General features: G+C 38.2%; 1 protein-coding gene and 1 long non-coding RNA gene across 2 annotated transcripts; both read right to left on the bottom strand.

Annotated features, from left to right (window-relative positions):
- Positions 1–2,989: 2,989 nt before the first annotated feature.
- Positions 2,990–15,799, bottom strand: LOC136267106 (protein NLRC5-like). The gene is made up of 4 exons (XM_066062173.1): positions 15,660–15,799; positions 5,739–5,993; positions 5,590–5,673; positions 2,990–5,536 (listed from the first exon to the last, which is right to left on the bottom strand). The coding sequence occupies exons 1-4, from the start codon at positions 15,700–15,702 to the stop codon at positions 3,240–3,242; spliced, it is 2,679 nt and encodes an 892-aa protein (XP_065918245.1). The 5' UTR covers positions 15,703–15,799; the 3' UTR covers positions 2,990–3,239.
- A 448-nt stretch (positions 15,800–16,247) lies between these two features.
- On the bottom strand, positions 16,248–17,222 carry LOC136265538 (uncharacterized). The gene is made up of 5 exons (XR_010705585.1): positions 17,087–17,222; positions 16,902–16,984; positions 16,572–16,850; positions 16,435–16,524; positions 16,248–16,379 (listed from the first exon to the last, which is right to left on the bottom strand). It is a non-coding gene; the product is annotated as an uncharacterized lncRNA (long non-coding RNA).
- Positions 17,223–17,640: the final 418 nt, after the last annotated feature.

Raw genomic sequence — 17,640 nt, 5'->3', positions numbered from 1 at the left:
TCTGAGGGGGGCTAAGCCCCCCCTCAGCAGATCGAGGGGGGCTTTAGCCCCCTAGCCCCCCCCTTTCCGCCGCCTATGTTACCACGGTTAAGTTCATGATAGATTTATACTCCCTAATAGAGCAGTCAGTGGAAACTAGATCGATACTCTCTAATAGAACAGTCACTTTGCAGTGAATACTCTAAAAGAACATTCACTAATTAAATGCTAACTTAGGAGCATATTGCAAGTATAATGGAAACACTGAAGAGCATAACAAAATTAATTAATATTTTGAGGCAAGTATTTTGCACAATATTTTGAGCATACATGACTCAGGCCTAACAATTCGGACAGGCAAATTTTTATTAGCTACCTGTTGAAATAATTACATAGCTCACTTGACTCAAAATGCAGTTTTCTCAGACTGCTATTACACTGCAATCTTTGGTAATTTGCTTTTGCACATACAGCAGTTATTATGTTGCAGTGAGATAGCAGTTGTTCCCAATATGACCAGTAGGTAAATGGTGATGAAAAAATAATGTTGATACATACAATTTTGGGGCAATGGAATAAGTCCATCACCTAGTATATCATCCAACAAGCTTTAATAGAAATTGACACTCATGCATATACCAATGCTATTATATAATAACAAATTACAGACTAGCTGATCATCATATCTATTACTCCATTTTATAGACACAGGCCATATGGAATTGGATATATAGCAATCCTGCATGGGTTGCCCCATACTTGACAATTCAGTATACAAAAAATTTGATATATTTAGTCTAGCAACAGTAATTAGTAGTAAATTTTTAGTAGTGACATGCAACAAGAAGCAAATCCTACCAACGCTTGAGATAGGCCAGAGAAGATCTACAGAAGAGGACAGTGGTAAGTTAGATAATATGTGACCGGATTTCACATAACAAGGCTTCCACACACACAAAATCAAACTTACGATTTTACCAGAAATGGATTGCTGGTCTAATACACTATCATATTTCACACTGTACTTCCTTCAGCACTGACAAGTCTGGTTTCTGTAGCAGCTTTCTTCTGACCCTGTCAAAGCCACGAGTGTGAGATTGGCACCATTAAATGGCCATGGCTTTGTGACAATGGTGTGTAGTGAGCTGGGACTTCACAGAGAGCTCGCCAATAGTGTTCTCAGTCACTTTGGAGTAATCTGAGGGCCATGGAGGGCCATGGAGAGCCCAAACTTGGCCTCTGGATTCCAATCGTCTTCTTACTTCATTTTCATTTATGTTAATGATCTTCCAACTGCCATTACTGATGTTGATGTCAATTTATATGCTGATGATACAGAGCTGCATTATTGTCATAGTGACTTCAGACAATTGGAGTGCATTCTACAGTGTGCTGTTACACAACTTTTTATATGGTTGGTTGCCAACAAGTTGAAACTGAGTGTTCCAAAGTCCTCGTCTATGCTCATTGGGACCCGACAGCGTATTTCTGGGAAAACCCTACACCTATCACTCGACAGTTTACCACTACAACAGGTTTCTACTGTGCGATATTTAGGAGTTTACATTGACCAACATTTAACTTGGCACCAACATGTGGAGTATGTTTTACGGAGGGTTCGTGGCAAATTATATTCAATTAATCGCCTTAAGCCACTCACTCCTACTGTGTTGAAATTATTATATCAGGCCCATGTTTTACCTATAATTGACTACTGTGATGTTGTATGGGTACCTACTAATGTTGGCCATCTTAAGAGACTGGAAAGACTTCATTCACGGTTTTCATCATATGACTCTGCCAGATCTTCTGCATTTAATCTTACTTTAGTTGAACGTCGCAGATTTTCATATTGCCATACAAGTATACAAGATCTTAAAAAGGCTATCACCCTCCTACTTACTTTCCACCTTCAGGTCTGCTTTATCCGTCACAAGTCGTGCAGGGCGCAATGTCCATCGTTTGTATGTACCTGCTGTGCGATTAAACTATGGCAAACGAAGTCTATATTATCGTGGCACAACTCAGTATATGGAACAGCCTGCCTACCTCAATCACCGAGATGAACTCATTAAATAGCTTTAAGCTAGCTTATTTAAGTCATATTTAGTTAATTGTGTGTATATATGTACCTATATTGTTTTTGTATGCTTGTTCAGGGCACAGCTGAAAAACAGCTTTTGCTGATGCTGTCTCCCTGTCTAAATAACATTAAAAAAAAAAAAAAAAAAAATTTGTACCCGTATGTTAAGACCACCGTCCACCCCCACCCTCCCACCCTATTACTACCCCCACCCTATTACTACCCCCACCCTCCCACCCTATTACTACCGCCTGTGATATTATTACCCGCTCGAAAAAAGCTGCTCAAAACAGGGCAAATTTTGGGTATCAGAAATGTATACACCCACTCAGTGATAGCTAGTGAACAGATGAACAATTGGTGCAAATTTTGTTTGCACAGCTGTAGGCACTGGGAAGTTATTACACAATAAAATCGCCATAACTCCTAACAAAGCTTTGTGCGTCGAAGCCTTGTTTTGTCAAATTCAGTCACATATATGGAATAGAGCTGATGCCTTTAATTTGTATCCTCCTGGTCATCAGTGTGCAACTGTTTCCTTGTATGATGGATAATTGTGGCATTGCTGTGGTGAACTGTTTTGCAAGGCTAGACTTATACACATGACAGCAGAGACATTGTATCAGTTAATAATATTCCTGAGAAAGCTAAGTTAGGTAACCATCACTTAATCATTAAATTTTATGACACACTTGTACACGGAACGCTGGTATGCATCTAGTAAACGTAGGTAGCTGTCTTGTGTTTTCACCATAATTGTGGTGTATTAGTGTACCCAGAAGCTTTGAAATTTTAACTCACTGTTGATTAAGTATTGAAAACTCACTGTTAATGGAGTATTGAAAACCAATTCAATGGCAATTCAGAATCTATGACTGTACAGCTATACATAGCAATTTGTGTAGGAATCAAGTTTCTATGATTATATTGCAGGCTATGATATATACCAAAAATATATATATATATATATTAGTTCTTATATAATCCATGAGCAACTCTCATATCTCACTGCATAATGACTGCGAGATGAGTAATGTCTTTAAGTTTTTGAAATGAAGCGACAGTCAGCATTGGCAAAAAATACACATCTATCTATAAATTGAACTTATTTAAGCAACAGCTATTACGGTCAATTTAAAAAATGCTTAAGCGTATTTAAGTATTTTGAATGTACAAATCACCAACACCAACAGTTAATTGTCAGCATTGCTTGTGCATGACCTCTTCGATTTGTATTGATGTCTTGTTCTATAGATCCAATCTTCTCCTTAATTTCTGGAGGGTAAGCAGGAACATGTAACTCTTCTAATGTGTTGTTATCCTTTAAGGCTGACAGTATTTTCAGTAGAGCTTCTTTACTGATGCGGTTGCCATGCATTACCAGTGTCACTAGTGACTTGTTAGTAGTTAGAGCAGAGGTAATTTCATCAACTAAATCATCAGTAATGGCATTGTGATTAATGTAGAGAACCTTTAACTTGTTAGTATTCTTCACTGCAGTAAATAATGCTCTTGCCCCAATTGAGGATAATGATGTATTTCTCATGTTCAGTTCTGTTAGGGTAGAGTAGGGATGGGACAGCACTGTGTAGAATTGTTCATTCTCCCCAATTTTATTGTTGCCACTAACCCACAGCACTTCCACTTTGCAGCTGAAAACAATGTCCCTGATGAATGTGGAAGACAACTTGGTGAGGCCATTGTCACTTAATGATAACTTGGTAATAATGACATCACTGTCTTTCAGGAAGGTGTGAATAATGTGGAGGCCACGATCTTGGATAAAGCAGAGCTGTAAATTAAGCCAGACCCACTGCTTGTTGGAAGAGGAGGTGAGGAAGAGTAACATACACTCCAGGTCAGTAAGTAACAGGCTAGCTCCACTTACATCAATTTCTTTCTGGTTGAAAATTGCTGCATCCTCAATGAATTTGCACATTCTATTGTCTCCAGCATCATAGAAGCAGCGATAAAGACGAAAACATTTTATCTGGTCACAAAGGAATACACTGGAAATTGGAGTTTTATCATCTTCACCAGACAAGAATTTCTTAAAAGCAGATCGCTGTCCTTTAGTAAGTGTAACATAAATGAAGAATACATTAGCATGAAGATCGCTCCAGAATTGCTTGTCAAGTAGCTGAAGCTCTTGATCTTCTTGAAGGTCTGTAATAATGTGGTGAGCTGCTAGATATTCCTGAATACTTAAATGGACAAAATTATATGTCATAGTTTTCCCAGAAAAGCCATAATGTTGTACAACATGTAGTAGACCAAAGCCATTAGCTGCCTCTGGAGTATTTATGATATCTGGACATGCTGCTTCAATGTCTTCATATGTAAACACCAGCTTGTTGTTGTTTAGGGCTTCAAGTGAGAATTTGGCCAGTTGTTTGATCATCTTGTTGTAGGGTGCTGGCAGAGTTCTGAGATCAGCAATGGTGTTTTTGAGTGAGTGACCAGACTTAGCAAGATGACGGCAGATGGTTTGACAAATGAAGTGATGATGTAAGCTGGTGGAGCTTTTTGGAAGGGGAATTCCTAGGTTATAGAGAAACAAAAGGATGGTAATATTGAGTGGAACAAAGCAATAATTACTGATTGCTGGATGACGCTGAAGGTATTGGGTAAGCTCTGCAATATACTGTGGGTTCTCCCTAAGTGACTGTTCAATGTACTGCTGTCGTTTTTGTTCAGTAAATCCCAATATGTTTACTCTAACAGCTGCTCTTTTCCGAAGACTAGCAGTAGCATGTGGACGAGATGATACTACTAAGCCACAAAGAGGCAAAACTTCTCGATTAAGGATATCAGCAATTATACTTCTCTTTTTTAGGTCATCTGGTAATTCATCATAACCATCAACAAGAAAAGTTATATCCTTACCGCCATTTGAAAGGAGATAATCACTGCATGATGATGCAATCTTTGTAGCCTTTTCCTTTGTTTCTCCTTTGCAGAATAACTCAAGCAGATCACAGATTGAACTAACTTTCCAAATGCTGGGGTCACGTAGACAAACCAGTAGCACTATTTTAAATGTTGACAGTAACAATTCCTTTGCCCATTGAAATGCAATTTGTTTTAGTAAAATTGATTTGCCTATGCCAGGTACTCCTTCAATTAGTATGAACTTTTTACTTCCACTTTTCTCTAGTGGGCTTAGGATTTCTGCAACTTCTTCAGTTATAGTACTAGTCTTCAGGACATGCTGTAGTGTGTCATTACTCTCTAGCTTACTACGATGTTTGGAAACCAACCGACCACTAGCTACAGAATTAATGTCACCTGTTTGTGTAAGTTTAGCCATTTCAGTGTCTTGCTCTTTAGTACGATGCTCTTGATGCTGAATTAGAACAAGTGGTGTATAATACATTGGTTGATCTGGTGGCCATGTATCCTCATCAACACCATCTTGATTATGGATATTAATCATAGATATTCTGTTGGAAAATATGGAAACTGCCTCAGCTTCTGCAGAACAAATTACATGTAGCAACTAATGTGGAGTACATCATTCACCTTACCTTTGTCAGTGACACCTGCATTGTTCATGTCAGAAGGTACGTGCTGCACTTTGATAGTGCTTTTCCCTTCTTCAACAGTCATGGCTATATAATATATGTATGAAACAATATACTAGCCTATACGTATTACTACTACACTACTCAGTTACCTTGATCACAGGACACATGTACAGCAGGTGATTGGATGACACTTAGTAGCTTTTTCCATGTAGCACTGTTGTCTACTTCAAGCCACTTCTCCAACATGGCATTACAACAAGGAATTGCTCTGTGGTAGTTGTCATGTTCTACAATATTGAGTACTCCACTGGGTAGACTTAACTGCATTCCTATCACCTTCCAAAGAGCAGCATATTTTGGGGTGATGACATTTTGAAGGTCCATAAGCAGTGGTGTTATGTTTGCTGTTGTAAACAAATGATAGCATGAGGAACTTTAAATTTGGCCAGAACACTTTTATAGCTTATTGTACATGATTAGTAGTTGAACAATATTGGGTATACACACAGTACATCTCTATGGTACATAACTCTACTAGATAACAGAGACCACATGCACTCTTAAATTTTACCCCAAATACGTCTCCATTAAGAGACAAGTCCATTATTTTATGGACCACTGCAGTAATCAATAGGCTGGATGGAGTCCATGCTTAATATTATTTTACCCATCATGCTACAGCCACGAAAAATTAATTATATGTTTCTGATTACCTTCCTGGGCCTAGATTATTCTTTTCACACACTTCATAAAAATTGTTTAAAACATGAATTAATGTAACCGGATTTGTCAAAACCAGGCTTCCACTCACATCAAATTCATCGACTTAACTTTACACTACTAAGTATGTTATTAACCTAAAATTTTCAAACAATTCTTTTATCCCATTGTGCAATAACTGGTTAAAATTTGAAAATGATGGGATCCTCCAATGATGAGTTATGGTCCTGTAAGATGTGTGTGGAGGCCTGGTTTTGTCAAATCCAGTAACAATTGTAATTACATTACCTTGAACTTCAGTATAGATAAATAGCATATAAAGGTAAAATGATGTACTAATTTTGCAATGAATCCAATATCCATGATACTATGAATGTTTATTTGCTTAAACCTTTTTCACAACTACTGACAGGGTAAACAAATTATGGGGATATATAGTGCATACATAGGCTAGTTATCATAGCAGTACCAATCAATGGTTTGAGCAAATCATCCCCAGCACTAGATGGCAAAGTTCTGGATAAAAGACACAGGGGCTGATCCAGAAATAAATGAAAGCAGGTGGCTGGATGCTTTTGCTAGTTTTTTATACAACGAGCACTGCCACATAGCTAATGAAGTGGGGATTTATCAAAGTGTTTGTGGTAATACGTTAAGGGGGGTCTGGGGACATGTCCTCCCAGGAAAATTTTGAATATTGCCCTCCTGAGATTCAATCTGGAAGCGATATTGACTGAAAATTGTAAATGTAAATTTTGTTCTGGCCACTTGTACTGAACCTAAAGAAACACTAGTAAGTGACATGCTAGTAGCTATTATAACTAAGTTTACTACAATTTTTGAATTGTATCCTTACCTGGTTAAGACTTGGAAACAGATTTGTTTACCTGCTGATCATGACAGTGAATTTTATCCTAATGGAAATAACTGGAATTGGGATTCTAAATCTCGAAGTACTACCAATGGTTTAAAGCATATTTTAACAAGCTTTGAGCATGTAGTCGCATTTTTGCTGCCAAAAGAATTATAGGAGCCAATTAAGCTAAATGCAGAATGCTTACAAGGACGACTACAAGAAGTATAGCTATTTTGGTTTTAACAAAATTGATGAGGTCAAGGAGCATTACAACAATTTCATGAAAATGCAAACGCTGAGCATAATCAAATTTATCGTAAAGTTTTAAATCTATGCAGAGATATTGACAGCAATGAAAGCATTCCCCGTGTTATAAGAGGTCGTCAAACTAGATGAAACCCTACAGTAAGTTTGCTAACTGATTACTACAGAGTCACAATTACTATTCTATTGTTAGACTCAATCATCACCTTTTCCTGTCTCAGGCAAATCCATTCATGGTTGCGCACCACTATGAATGATGAAAGACTGGGTAACCTCGGAGTGTTAGCAATGCAGGATTTAGTTTCCCACTGAATGTTGAACAAATAATGCAAAGAGTTTGTGACTAAACATAACAGAAAAATGTGTACTACAAGTGTTTTATATGATAAGTATTAGTATGAGTACTTTAGCTATTAATGCTTTGATTTGCATGTGCAAGTAAAGTAGCTAGATTAATTCAAGGTGGGTGGCTAGCCACCCCCCCTATATCAGCCCCTGAGACACTGTTTTTACCTACCCAATAGCTGAGCATAAAAGAGAAAAGCTAATAGAGCACTACAGCCAAAACATCTCCAAGTCATAAGGCTTCACAGAAAACAGTCTTGTAAACAGTAGTAGTAGTAGTAGTAGTAGCAGTACTGCCCATTCCTCTGAAGGTAGTAAACACCAAAGAAATGAGTGAACCCATTTCCACCTCATGAAATTGGTTGCTCATAATATCACTGATTCTCCTGCTCAAATCAACTGCAAAGGGAAGCAATAGCTGTGTTACAGTTAGTGGAAGCAGTTGGATTACATCAAAAATATCCTTTGATGTCAACCATGCCAAAAACTTTGCACTAACATCTAAACAAGTCTCATCCTCAACATTGGCTATTGTATACAGAAGGTTCTCACTGGACAGTCGTTGCAATACAGTTTCTATGTATGACAACATCGTGGCACATCTCAGACAGAGCAGTCACAGTGAAGTCCCTAAAGATCATTATGTCAAATGGTAGGGAACCCCCAATTCATAACGTGGTCAATAGTAAAGCTGTGGCCTCAGACAAATTTAGATGGAAGACCCAAAGGTAACCAACCAACTATAACAAAGGCACAAAGCAAAAAATTTCTCCCTTAGAGAAAACCCATTTCCTCAATTGGGAGAACAGATAGCCAAGAAGAAGTACCTTCACAGCAAAATCATCTACAAAATACCGATTCAGATTCAGAACTAGACAAGTCCCGTATACTGCACTGTCTTGGTCTGTCTTGGGATCAAGACGGATTGAGATGAACTAAGGGCAGTATTTGGGTAATGACAGTGTCATCATTAATAGGAGATTTTGCTGCGCTTTCTCACAGGATAAGGAAATTTGTTGAAGACAATTAAGAAATACCGTATAGAGGGAAACTTTGGCGAATAGCAAGCTAAATCACATTTGGCGAAATAAACTTTGGCGAATTCAAGCTCAATCTGTAGCTATGAAAATGCCAAACTCAGGCGCTACAAGTAACTGGCAGGTTAAACTTTGGCGAATTTGTAGCGAATTGCTAAATTCGCCAAAGTTTTCCCCTGCCAAAGTTTCCCTCTATATGGTAAAGCAGTTAGCTGAGAAACTAAGGATGCATGCTGCTGTCATTCCAAAGAATCTTAACGTGACATTGGTCAGAAAAAACAGTCACATTAAAGTTGTTCTGCTGATGAATAATTTGAGTGGTCAAAGCAGAAGTGACTGTTACAGAAGCATTCAACTCAAAACCAGCAACTGCTGATGGATCAGCCAAGTCCTCCCATTCACACAGGAAGAGCAAACAACTTTCTTTCCAACTCACCAACAGATCATCCAGTAACAGCTGGAATAGCATTAACACCATTAACTGCACCTGCCATTTTCCAATGAGACCATGCATAGTACAATAGGTTGAACTCTGGCAATTCTATGCAACCGTTGGACACATGACACCCAATAGTCCACCATGTACTGCTCAATACAAAGACCTTGAGCCAATAGCAGTATACCTAAATGATGCTTGCCCACCACAGTGATATTCACTCCACAGCTAGCAATAACTCTTTCAGCAGTTGATAAACTCTCTACTTTCACCATGTCTTAGCAACATTCATTAATAGTCATAGGCTGGTCCTAGGGAAACAAGTCTACACTACCAGCTATGCAAACCAATTAGAGATTAATGCTGTAGCATCATCAGCAAACCAAGCCTGTCACAGTCACATATACCATCCATACTCATAGTTGTCAAGCAGTACAGTAGTACTGTGTATATCACACAAAGTGCTGTTGGTCATAGAAGCATGATAGGTGATGAAAGTCACTTTTACAGAATAGTGTGTCTAACTTCAAATATACTGTTAAAAATAAGAAAACACTCAGGATATATTATATTTTAAAACCCGTATTTTTGTTTACCTGACCACAGTCATGAGGCTGGAGGCCAAACAAAGCAGCACACAGCCACCATTTTGTGTCACAACAACAAATTTACTGATGGCATATGGCTTTTCTGGTTCCAATGAATATCTCTATACCTTCTGAACTTTGCCTTTCCTTTTATCTTGAATTATATGGTCTTCTTCATGCAAAGAAACCACACCAAGGCATTAATTTTCCACATTGACACTTTCCTTAGAGGAGTGTAGTTAGATGCCACAAAACTATTTGAAGCTCTCAAGTTACTGTAGTTGGAGTAAATGCATGTAGCTGCACTTATAAAAATGATCGCTGATCCAAGCACACCCCTAAATGACAGAACCATGACATGCCTTAAACTCTGTGACCACGCCCAACTGCAATCAGTTGCAGTTTTGCTGTAGAAAACTAGAAATGGTAAATCACGCTCCTAATTCTATTAAGTAGCTCATTCAAAACAAGCAGGGAGATTGATATACTCTAATAAAGCAGTCACAGCTATACAGCTTGATGCAACAAAAAACTCAACAAGGGTTCCAGTGATGAAAGTAGTGAAATTAGATAATATGAATGATAAATAGTAGCATAAAATCCCTACTTTGGCAATGAACAGATGGTGGTAACATGCCTATGTAGGGATTTTCCCACATGGCTATGTTGTAATTGCTACCATCTTGTTTCATTACTTTTATCGCTGGAACCCTACTTCATTTTTAATTTTTGTTTATTATATTACAAGTACAAGGAATTTGATTAGGGGTCATAGAGAAAAAATGGGAGGTCTCCTACACCTGAAGATGTACTAGTGAACATTTAATCCCTAATTCAGTCTACCTACTGGTGACTAAATTAGGGATTAAATATATTTGCAGGTGTAAGCGACTTTCCTTGTTTCCCTACTTTTTCTATGATCCCAAAATACTTAATTTTTCCTTATACTTGTTTGTTTATGTTTTATTATGACTGGTGAACCCACACATACCAGCAAAAGAAAGGATGGCACCAGAGGTAAAACGTTCGACTGAACACGTGCCTCAAATATCAATTATTGATTTTAAAACGAAGTGGCCAATATGCTTTGATTTCAGCTACTGTATGTTCAACCCATTATACAAATGAAGAACAGTGGAGAAGTGCCTCTTCCACCAATCCAGTCATGACAAAAGAGGATGATTCATGCAACCCCAACTGTCAATTACTGACTTGAAAGCAAAGTTGCCATTACACTACTTTCAGCTATATTCAGCCTGTTTCACGGGCGTTACAAATGATGAACAATAAGAGAAGTGCCTTTGCAATGCAATCTAGTCGGCTGTCAGCAAAATAAATGGGACACAAATTAATGAGGACAAAGGTAAGTCCATGATGCATGCATTGTATGCACTACTGTGGTATGCTAAAAGGCACCTGTCAAGCTGAAGTGATGTAGAACAGTGAAAAATTCAAGACTGTAGCCTTAACCCTTTTGAGTTACACTTGTCTGAAGGCATCAGTGAGTTAGTCAGTCAGTAGAAATTTCACTAATAATTTTTTTTTAAATTTCGTAGCGATCTACTGGAAGCATTTAGGATCATACTATTGAAGGTACTTATGGGTTTGGTTATACCTAACCAGTACTGCCAAGGCACCAAGGGTGGTATTGTGAAGCTGGCTTTTAGGTGATATTTTGTACTGTATGATTAATTGTAAAACTAACAGCAGTGGGTTTTTCATAGCTTGGCTGTTTTAGTGTGGATGTTTATTGTACAAGTACAGTTTCTTTCCTGCTACAATTTAATGCAACAATCTACCTAGAGATAGCAATAATATAGACACTTTTAGGGACTATTTAAAGCTACATTGTAAATTTATAGTTTAAATGTCTTTTTATTGTAACATAGGTGCGGCCTTAAATAGTCTGGATGAAAAAGTTCTGAAATCAAAGGTGGCGGCTATAAAATGGCTGCAATGATGTTAAGACTAATAAATTTTAACAATGGCTGTGTGCATTGTTAAAATTTATTAGCACTAACATCATTGCAGCCATTTTTTGACCGCCATTTTTGATTTCACAATGTTTTTCACCCAAACTATTTAAGGCCACACCTTTTTTCACAGCTTGGCTGTTTTTGTGCGGATATCACTTCTTTTGTAATTGCAAATTCCAAAGCCAGCCTATGGTTGGCCTTGATAATTCCTTTAGCTTTTTTCTCTTTGTTACAGGAATCGTCGAAGACTACGTGGCAATATGAAGAACTATAATAAGACAAATTTTGAAGGCGTACATACCCCAATGATAACTGGGCAGATTTGACTCAAATTAGGAATGGGAAATGCCCTACCCTGAGGAAGCTTCCACAGCAGAAATGGTTAATTATATACCATTCAAGCATTATGGAGCTACAAATACATGAAAACTTTTACATTTTTTATTATTCCCAGGGTTAGCTACCAGCATCCCTAGCACTAAAGATGTTAAAAGTGCTAGATAAATACTATAAGATCAAATTTCATTCATTGAGCTGGAGCCACATGACCCTCAGCTAGTGCAACGTCAAGTGCTCCTAGTGAAAGTGGACAGCCCTGATGTGATCTAGCTCCTCTCAAATACATAACAGCGGAGTGTAACCATGTCACCACAGAACTATATTACAACTCCTTCTGAAGAGAGACAAGGAAAGCAATTCTTCAGTAAAATATAGCAGCAGCATGACCCACACGGACACCACCCCTTCAGAATGTTGAAAATACAGGTGGGGTAAAAAAACTATCTCAATTTCCCTAATACGTATATGCTGTTCATACCTCTGCTGTTTCTCACATTCAAAACGTCAGTAAAGTGAGGATACTTGTACCATGATCTGAAGGTGTATTTGGAATAAACACTTTTACATCAAAAAAATGCCTTCTGATGTTTACTTCCCCTGAATCCTGAAGCAGAAACGTCTACATGAGCTCCATTCTCATAATTAGCTGTTGGATATTGAAGGGTCTCACCTGTAAGAGGCTGCAACACCGATACATGAACACTGCATTTTCTGGTTACGTAAAACGAGTATGTCGCCTGCCCACACTGGCTGTACTTGGCCACATGACTGGCTATATTCATAATTTTTTGTAGTACTCTAATAGAACACACATTATTCCTGAGCACTTCAATACAATGCATACAGAATGTTCTGGAATTTCCCTGATAGATCTATGAGTTATCATTCTAGCATACTAAACCAGAGCTTTTATTCAAAAAGGTAGAAATTGAGTGAGTGAAGTGAGCAACTGACAGCAGTGGCAAGTGCTTGGGTATGTGGGTGTGGAGGTCCCTGGAGAAATTTTTCCGACATTTTTACTTCTCAGTGACTGTTCTATTAGAGTACCTCAATCGTGCATTTTCAGCTGTTTAGATTTGCTTTATATCTCCTTAGCTAATACTCTCAAAGGTTTGCACTATGATGGTAGCTTCATGTACAGACTAGTTATTCCATTAAGTGGATTACCCTGTAGGCGTAACAACAAATCACTTTTAAATTTTTCAAAATCACGCATAATTCCGTTATTCTTAGTTTGATCTGTATGAAACTTGGGCTGCAAATGTGCTGCATTATGCTCTTACTGCCCTTCAAATTTGAAGTCAAATGACTAAAACTTGCCTAAATTATTGCAATTTTTCTAAAGTGTGTGAAAAGAAAATTTACGTATGAAGATTAAGAAGATGAAGAAAATAAGTCAAAAATTTTAAGACACATATCTCAGTGATAGCTGGGTGGATTCAGCTCCAATTTGGAATAGGAAGTGCCCTACCATGAGGAAGTTTCCTCAGCAAAACTAGCTAATTTCCGTTCAGGCACTATTTGAGCTATGAATGCATGAAAATAGCATTTTCTTGGTTCCTGTAATTTGTCTGTCGCACGTCCACACTAGCTGTACTTGGCCGCATGACACACTATTGTGTGTCCTGATCTATAGTTGTGTCTGACTGTATGAACATCACTGCCCCTGGTATGCTTTGTTCTGTATGTAATACTGTAAGTGAGATATCCACATGATCATAAATAATTTTGTGCAAATATCTGAAGTCTTAGGCATTTAAAGCAAGTTTCTATGTATTCCAGTTGAGACGTAATGAATCTTGAACATATTAGATACAATACTAGTTAGGTGATAATCATTCATCACAAAGTGAGCTGCACATCTTTGTATGCTTAAAGAATGTCTACTGTAAGGAGCCCAAATTGCAGCTACATATTCCAATATGGGATTAACACAAGTAAGATATAGATCTTCTTTGGTTGTATGTGAGCAGTTTCTGAGAAGTCTTCTGCTTACAAAGCCTAACACAAAATTAACCCTTTTGCATACATAGTCTACGTGCTGGTTAAAAGACAGTTTAGAGTCAATTGACACCCCAAGTATTTAGTAACCGGAAGTTATTTAACATGTACAATAGCTACAGTATACAGGGGCAGATTTAGGATTTACAAAAGGGGCCCCTCCATCTCAAGGTACCAGCGTTGAAACCGGGTCACTACTGCTGACCCGGATGACCCGGATAGCAATCCGGGTCAGACCCAGATGTGACCAGGATTGACCTGGATTAATTAAAGCCGAGGCGTGCGATAAGGGCTATGTTTCGGCTAGTCTCGAGTGAGCGAGACTACGTTTTAAGCGTTCGATTTGTGTTGAGTAAATCCAGACTTTGGAATTGCAACTTCAGCCTAGCTGTAGGTTGAAGACCAAAAAAAAGAAAAGAAAAGGTCATCACCAACTGACAATAGCTACCCCTCACCATAGATATCCTCAGTTTCGTGCTACATACTACATTTACTAATAAATGGGTGTGGCTGAGTGTATGTTTGTAATGTGATAAGTGGGCGTGGCTCACAAAAGAGCTACGCGATAGCATTTATAAGTTTGCACTTCGTCAAACGAACAATTTTGTTTCTCACGTGATCCAATCCGGGTCAGACCTAGATAATTTGTAAACCGGGTCGGACCCAGATGACCCGGAGAAAATGTGACCCGGTTGACCCGACCCGGTTTCAACGCTGCAAGGTACTAATCTCTCATGTGAAGGTGTGCAAAGTACATTTCCCAGCATGCTCCATAGGAGGTCTGGGGGCATGTCCCTAGTAAATTTTGGAATATTTATAGGCAAATTATAAGCATTTGTATGTCCAAATTGCAGTACTGTATTTTAGCATATATTTTAATGAATACTATTAGTCATCTTTATAACCAAGTATGATAAGACAAAAGTTCATTATAATCTTCAGCATATTGATCAGGTAAAGTCTAAAAGTGAACGTAGGGGGTGGGGTTAACTGAACATAGCCCCTCCCCTGGTATAATTAGCATGCATGGGGAATATTAACCATGTATTTATCAACATTAATAAGATGTCTTCCACTTTTCCTCCCATATTTCTATTGCAAATCAACTGACATCTATTAATATTATACCGTATAACCTAAATATTTCGAGGGGCAAATTTTTCGAGGTTGAGCAATGTTGCTAAAAATAAAAATTTCGCGGATTTGCAAACACTCCCAAAATGTATTAGAATATATGGAGGTCTAAATATTTCAAGGGTAAAATTTTCGCTGAAACCCAAAACCGCGAAATCAGCGAAAATTTTCCCCCTCGAAATATTACGGTAGAACATTGAGGTTACATTTTTATTAAATGCTATCCCACTAGGGACCTGTGAGAAGGCTATAAAGCCTGTGAATACAGGGAGTCTGTAACTAAAACATTGAAGAATTCAGAAAAAACATTGAAGTTTTAAAACTCGGGTACCGCCCTCCTATTGATTAAACCGGCTACAACTCGCTAAGGCTCACCATATTCTGCTGTCATAAACTGTTCCAATTCTTTTTGATCCATGTGTCACCAATTGTTGTCATCTAGTGAACCAGATCCAATTCTCCTTCCCTCACACCTGCTCAGTCCTTCCTGGGGTGGCGCTTATGGCTCATGTGGCTTATCGATCAGAAATTATAACTTGTAAGTGCTCTCACGGAAAAGGCGCTTATCATCTCCAATCGATAAGCACCCCTGCTGGGTGACTAGTTTGTAGCAGCACCAACAAAAATTCATCTAGCTCTCGTTTGTGTATACCCAGTAGAAACCATCTTGCAAGATCCTGCAGGATCTGTGCATGTAAGTCTTGCAAGATTCTTGCAAAAGTCTTGCAAGATTTCTGTAAATCCTGCAGGATTCTGATTCTTGCAATAAAAAAGGACCTTTTCTTGCAAGAATCCTGCATAATCCTGCAAAATTCTTGCAAGATCTTGTGAAATTTTCTGGCATACCTTTTCTTGCAAGATTTTACAAAACTATTCTTGCAAGAAAGTTTAATGCATTTCGGTTTCTTGCATGTCTTGCAAGACCATCATTAGCTTTACACATGCATCCTATAGCTGGCCACTTATAATTCGATAATCAATGAATATTAAAACATTTATTAGTAGCTGAACATAATCTTGTAAATGGACATGACTCTTGCTCCAAGCTGTTGTATTTAACTCTAACTTGATTGTTGTACAGAACTTGATTCCCAGCTATCGTAGAAAACAACACATTTAAGGAATGTTCCACCACTATATAGTTTGTTACCTATGTTTGTCCATTGAAAATATGTCACATACAGTTATCGTCAATGCTATTTCGGTTTTGAATTCCCCACTGCATGCTGTATTAGGTAACCTGTAATATGCAGTTGCAATCATATATAAAACAGTATTAGTCACTACCTGGAGTTCATCATTTCGTTGTTGAGGTCAACTGATTGGATGATTGCTTGCATTATCTTGTTTACAACCAGTAGCGTACAGTGTTAATGCTCTCAACTTTATGGATATTCTCAGTGACGTTGAGGCATCCATACTAATAAACATTTAAATGCTCACTTATTTCATTGTTGAGGTTAACTGATTGGATGATTGCTTGCATTATCTTGTTTACAACCAGTAGCGTACAGTGTTAATGCTCTCAACTTTATGGATATTCTCAGTGAAGTTGAGGCATCCATACTAATAAACATTTAAATGCTCACTTATGTCAACTAAACATTATCTCCTTACAGGATAAAGCAGAGCAAGAGTCAACTTGGAAGTGGCAAGATGTAACCGCCTACTATGATGTGTATTGTATTGTAGCTATCCTTCTGTATGAAAAAAATATTATTGTTCTATAGTGACTTGGTAACCTACAGTATAATTTAGATACTAGTCACACCAGAATATGCCAATGATACAAACTAGCTTACCAGATAATTTATAGCAAGACATCATTTTACTGCCTAGACGGCTCTGCATAGTGACGGAACTTCGGAGACGCATGTTCTCACACGTCGATAAATTCCCAGTTTCTTCGCCTTCACGCTAGAAAACTATGGTTGCAGTGTTGTAGGGTACCATCATGTAGCTTGCACCATAGCAGGCTGAAAGACCGCGGGCCACTACTCGCCGTAGCCATCACAACTAGCTCGCACTAATACTGCACTTTTCCTCTCAGTCTTTAAACTTCCTTTGCCATGTCACAATAGGGTACCATACTACAAGTAACGGCGACTTCCACTAGAGCCGCTTTATGATGTAAGTCACGATGTCACAGCTCGGAAATAACTCCCACCGGAAGAAACCGGCCAGCAATCATTCAAAATACGAGTAAAAACTTAAATGTCACCTTTTAGATCAAGAATTTCAATAGTAAAATAATTCTTTCTTCACTACTCCACTCGACACCGTTGCTAAAGAAGCCGTTTCTACGGTAATATTCTTTACTCTAAATAATGCGCTTATTATAGAATATTGTATTTAA

This window comes from Dysidea avara, chromosome 9 (assembly GCF_963678975.1).
Source record: "Dysidea avara chromosome 9, odDysAvar1.4, whole genome shotgun sequence".
Taxonomy (NCBI): Eukaryota; Metazoa; Porifera; class Demospongiae; order Dictyoceratida; family Dysideidae; genus Dysidea; species Dysidea avara.
The sequence above is the reverse complement of the archived record's forward strand: the minus strand, read 5'-3'. Positions and strand labels throughout refer to the sequence as shown.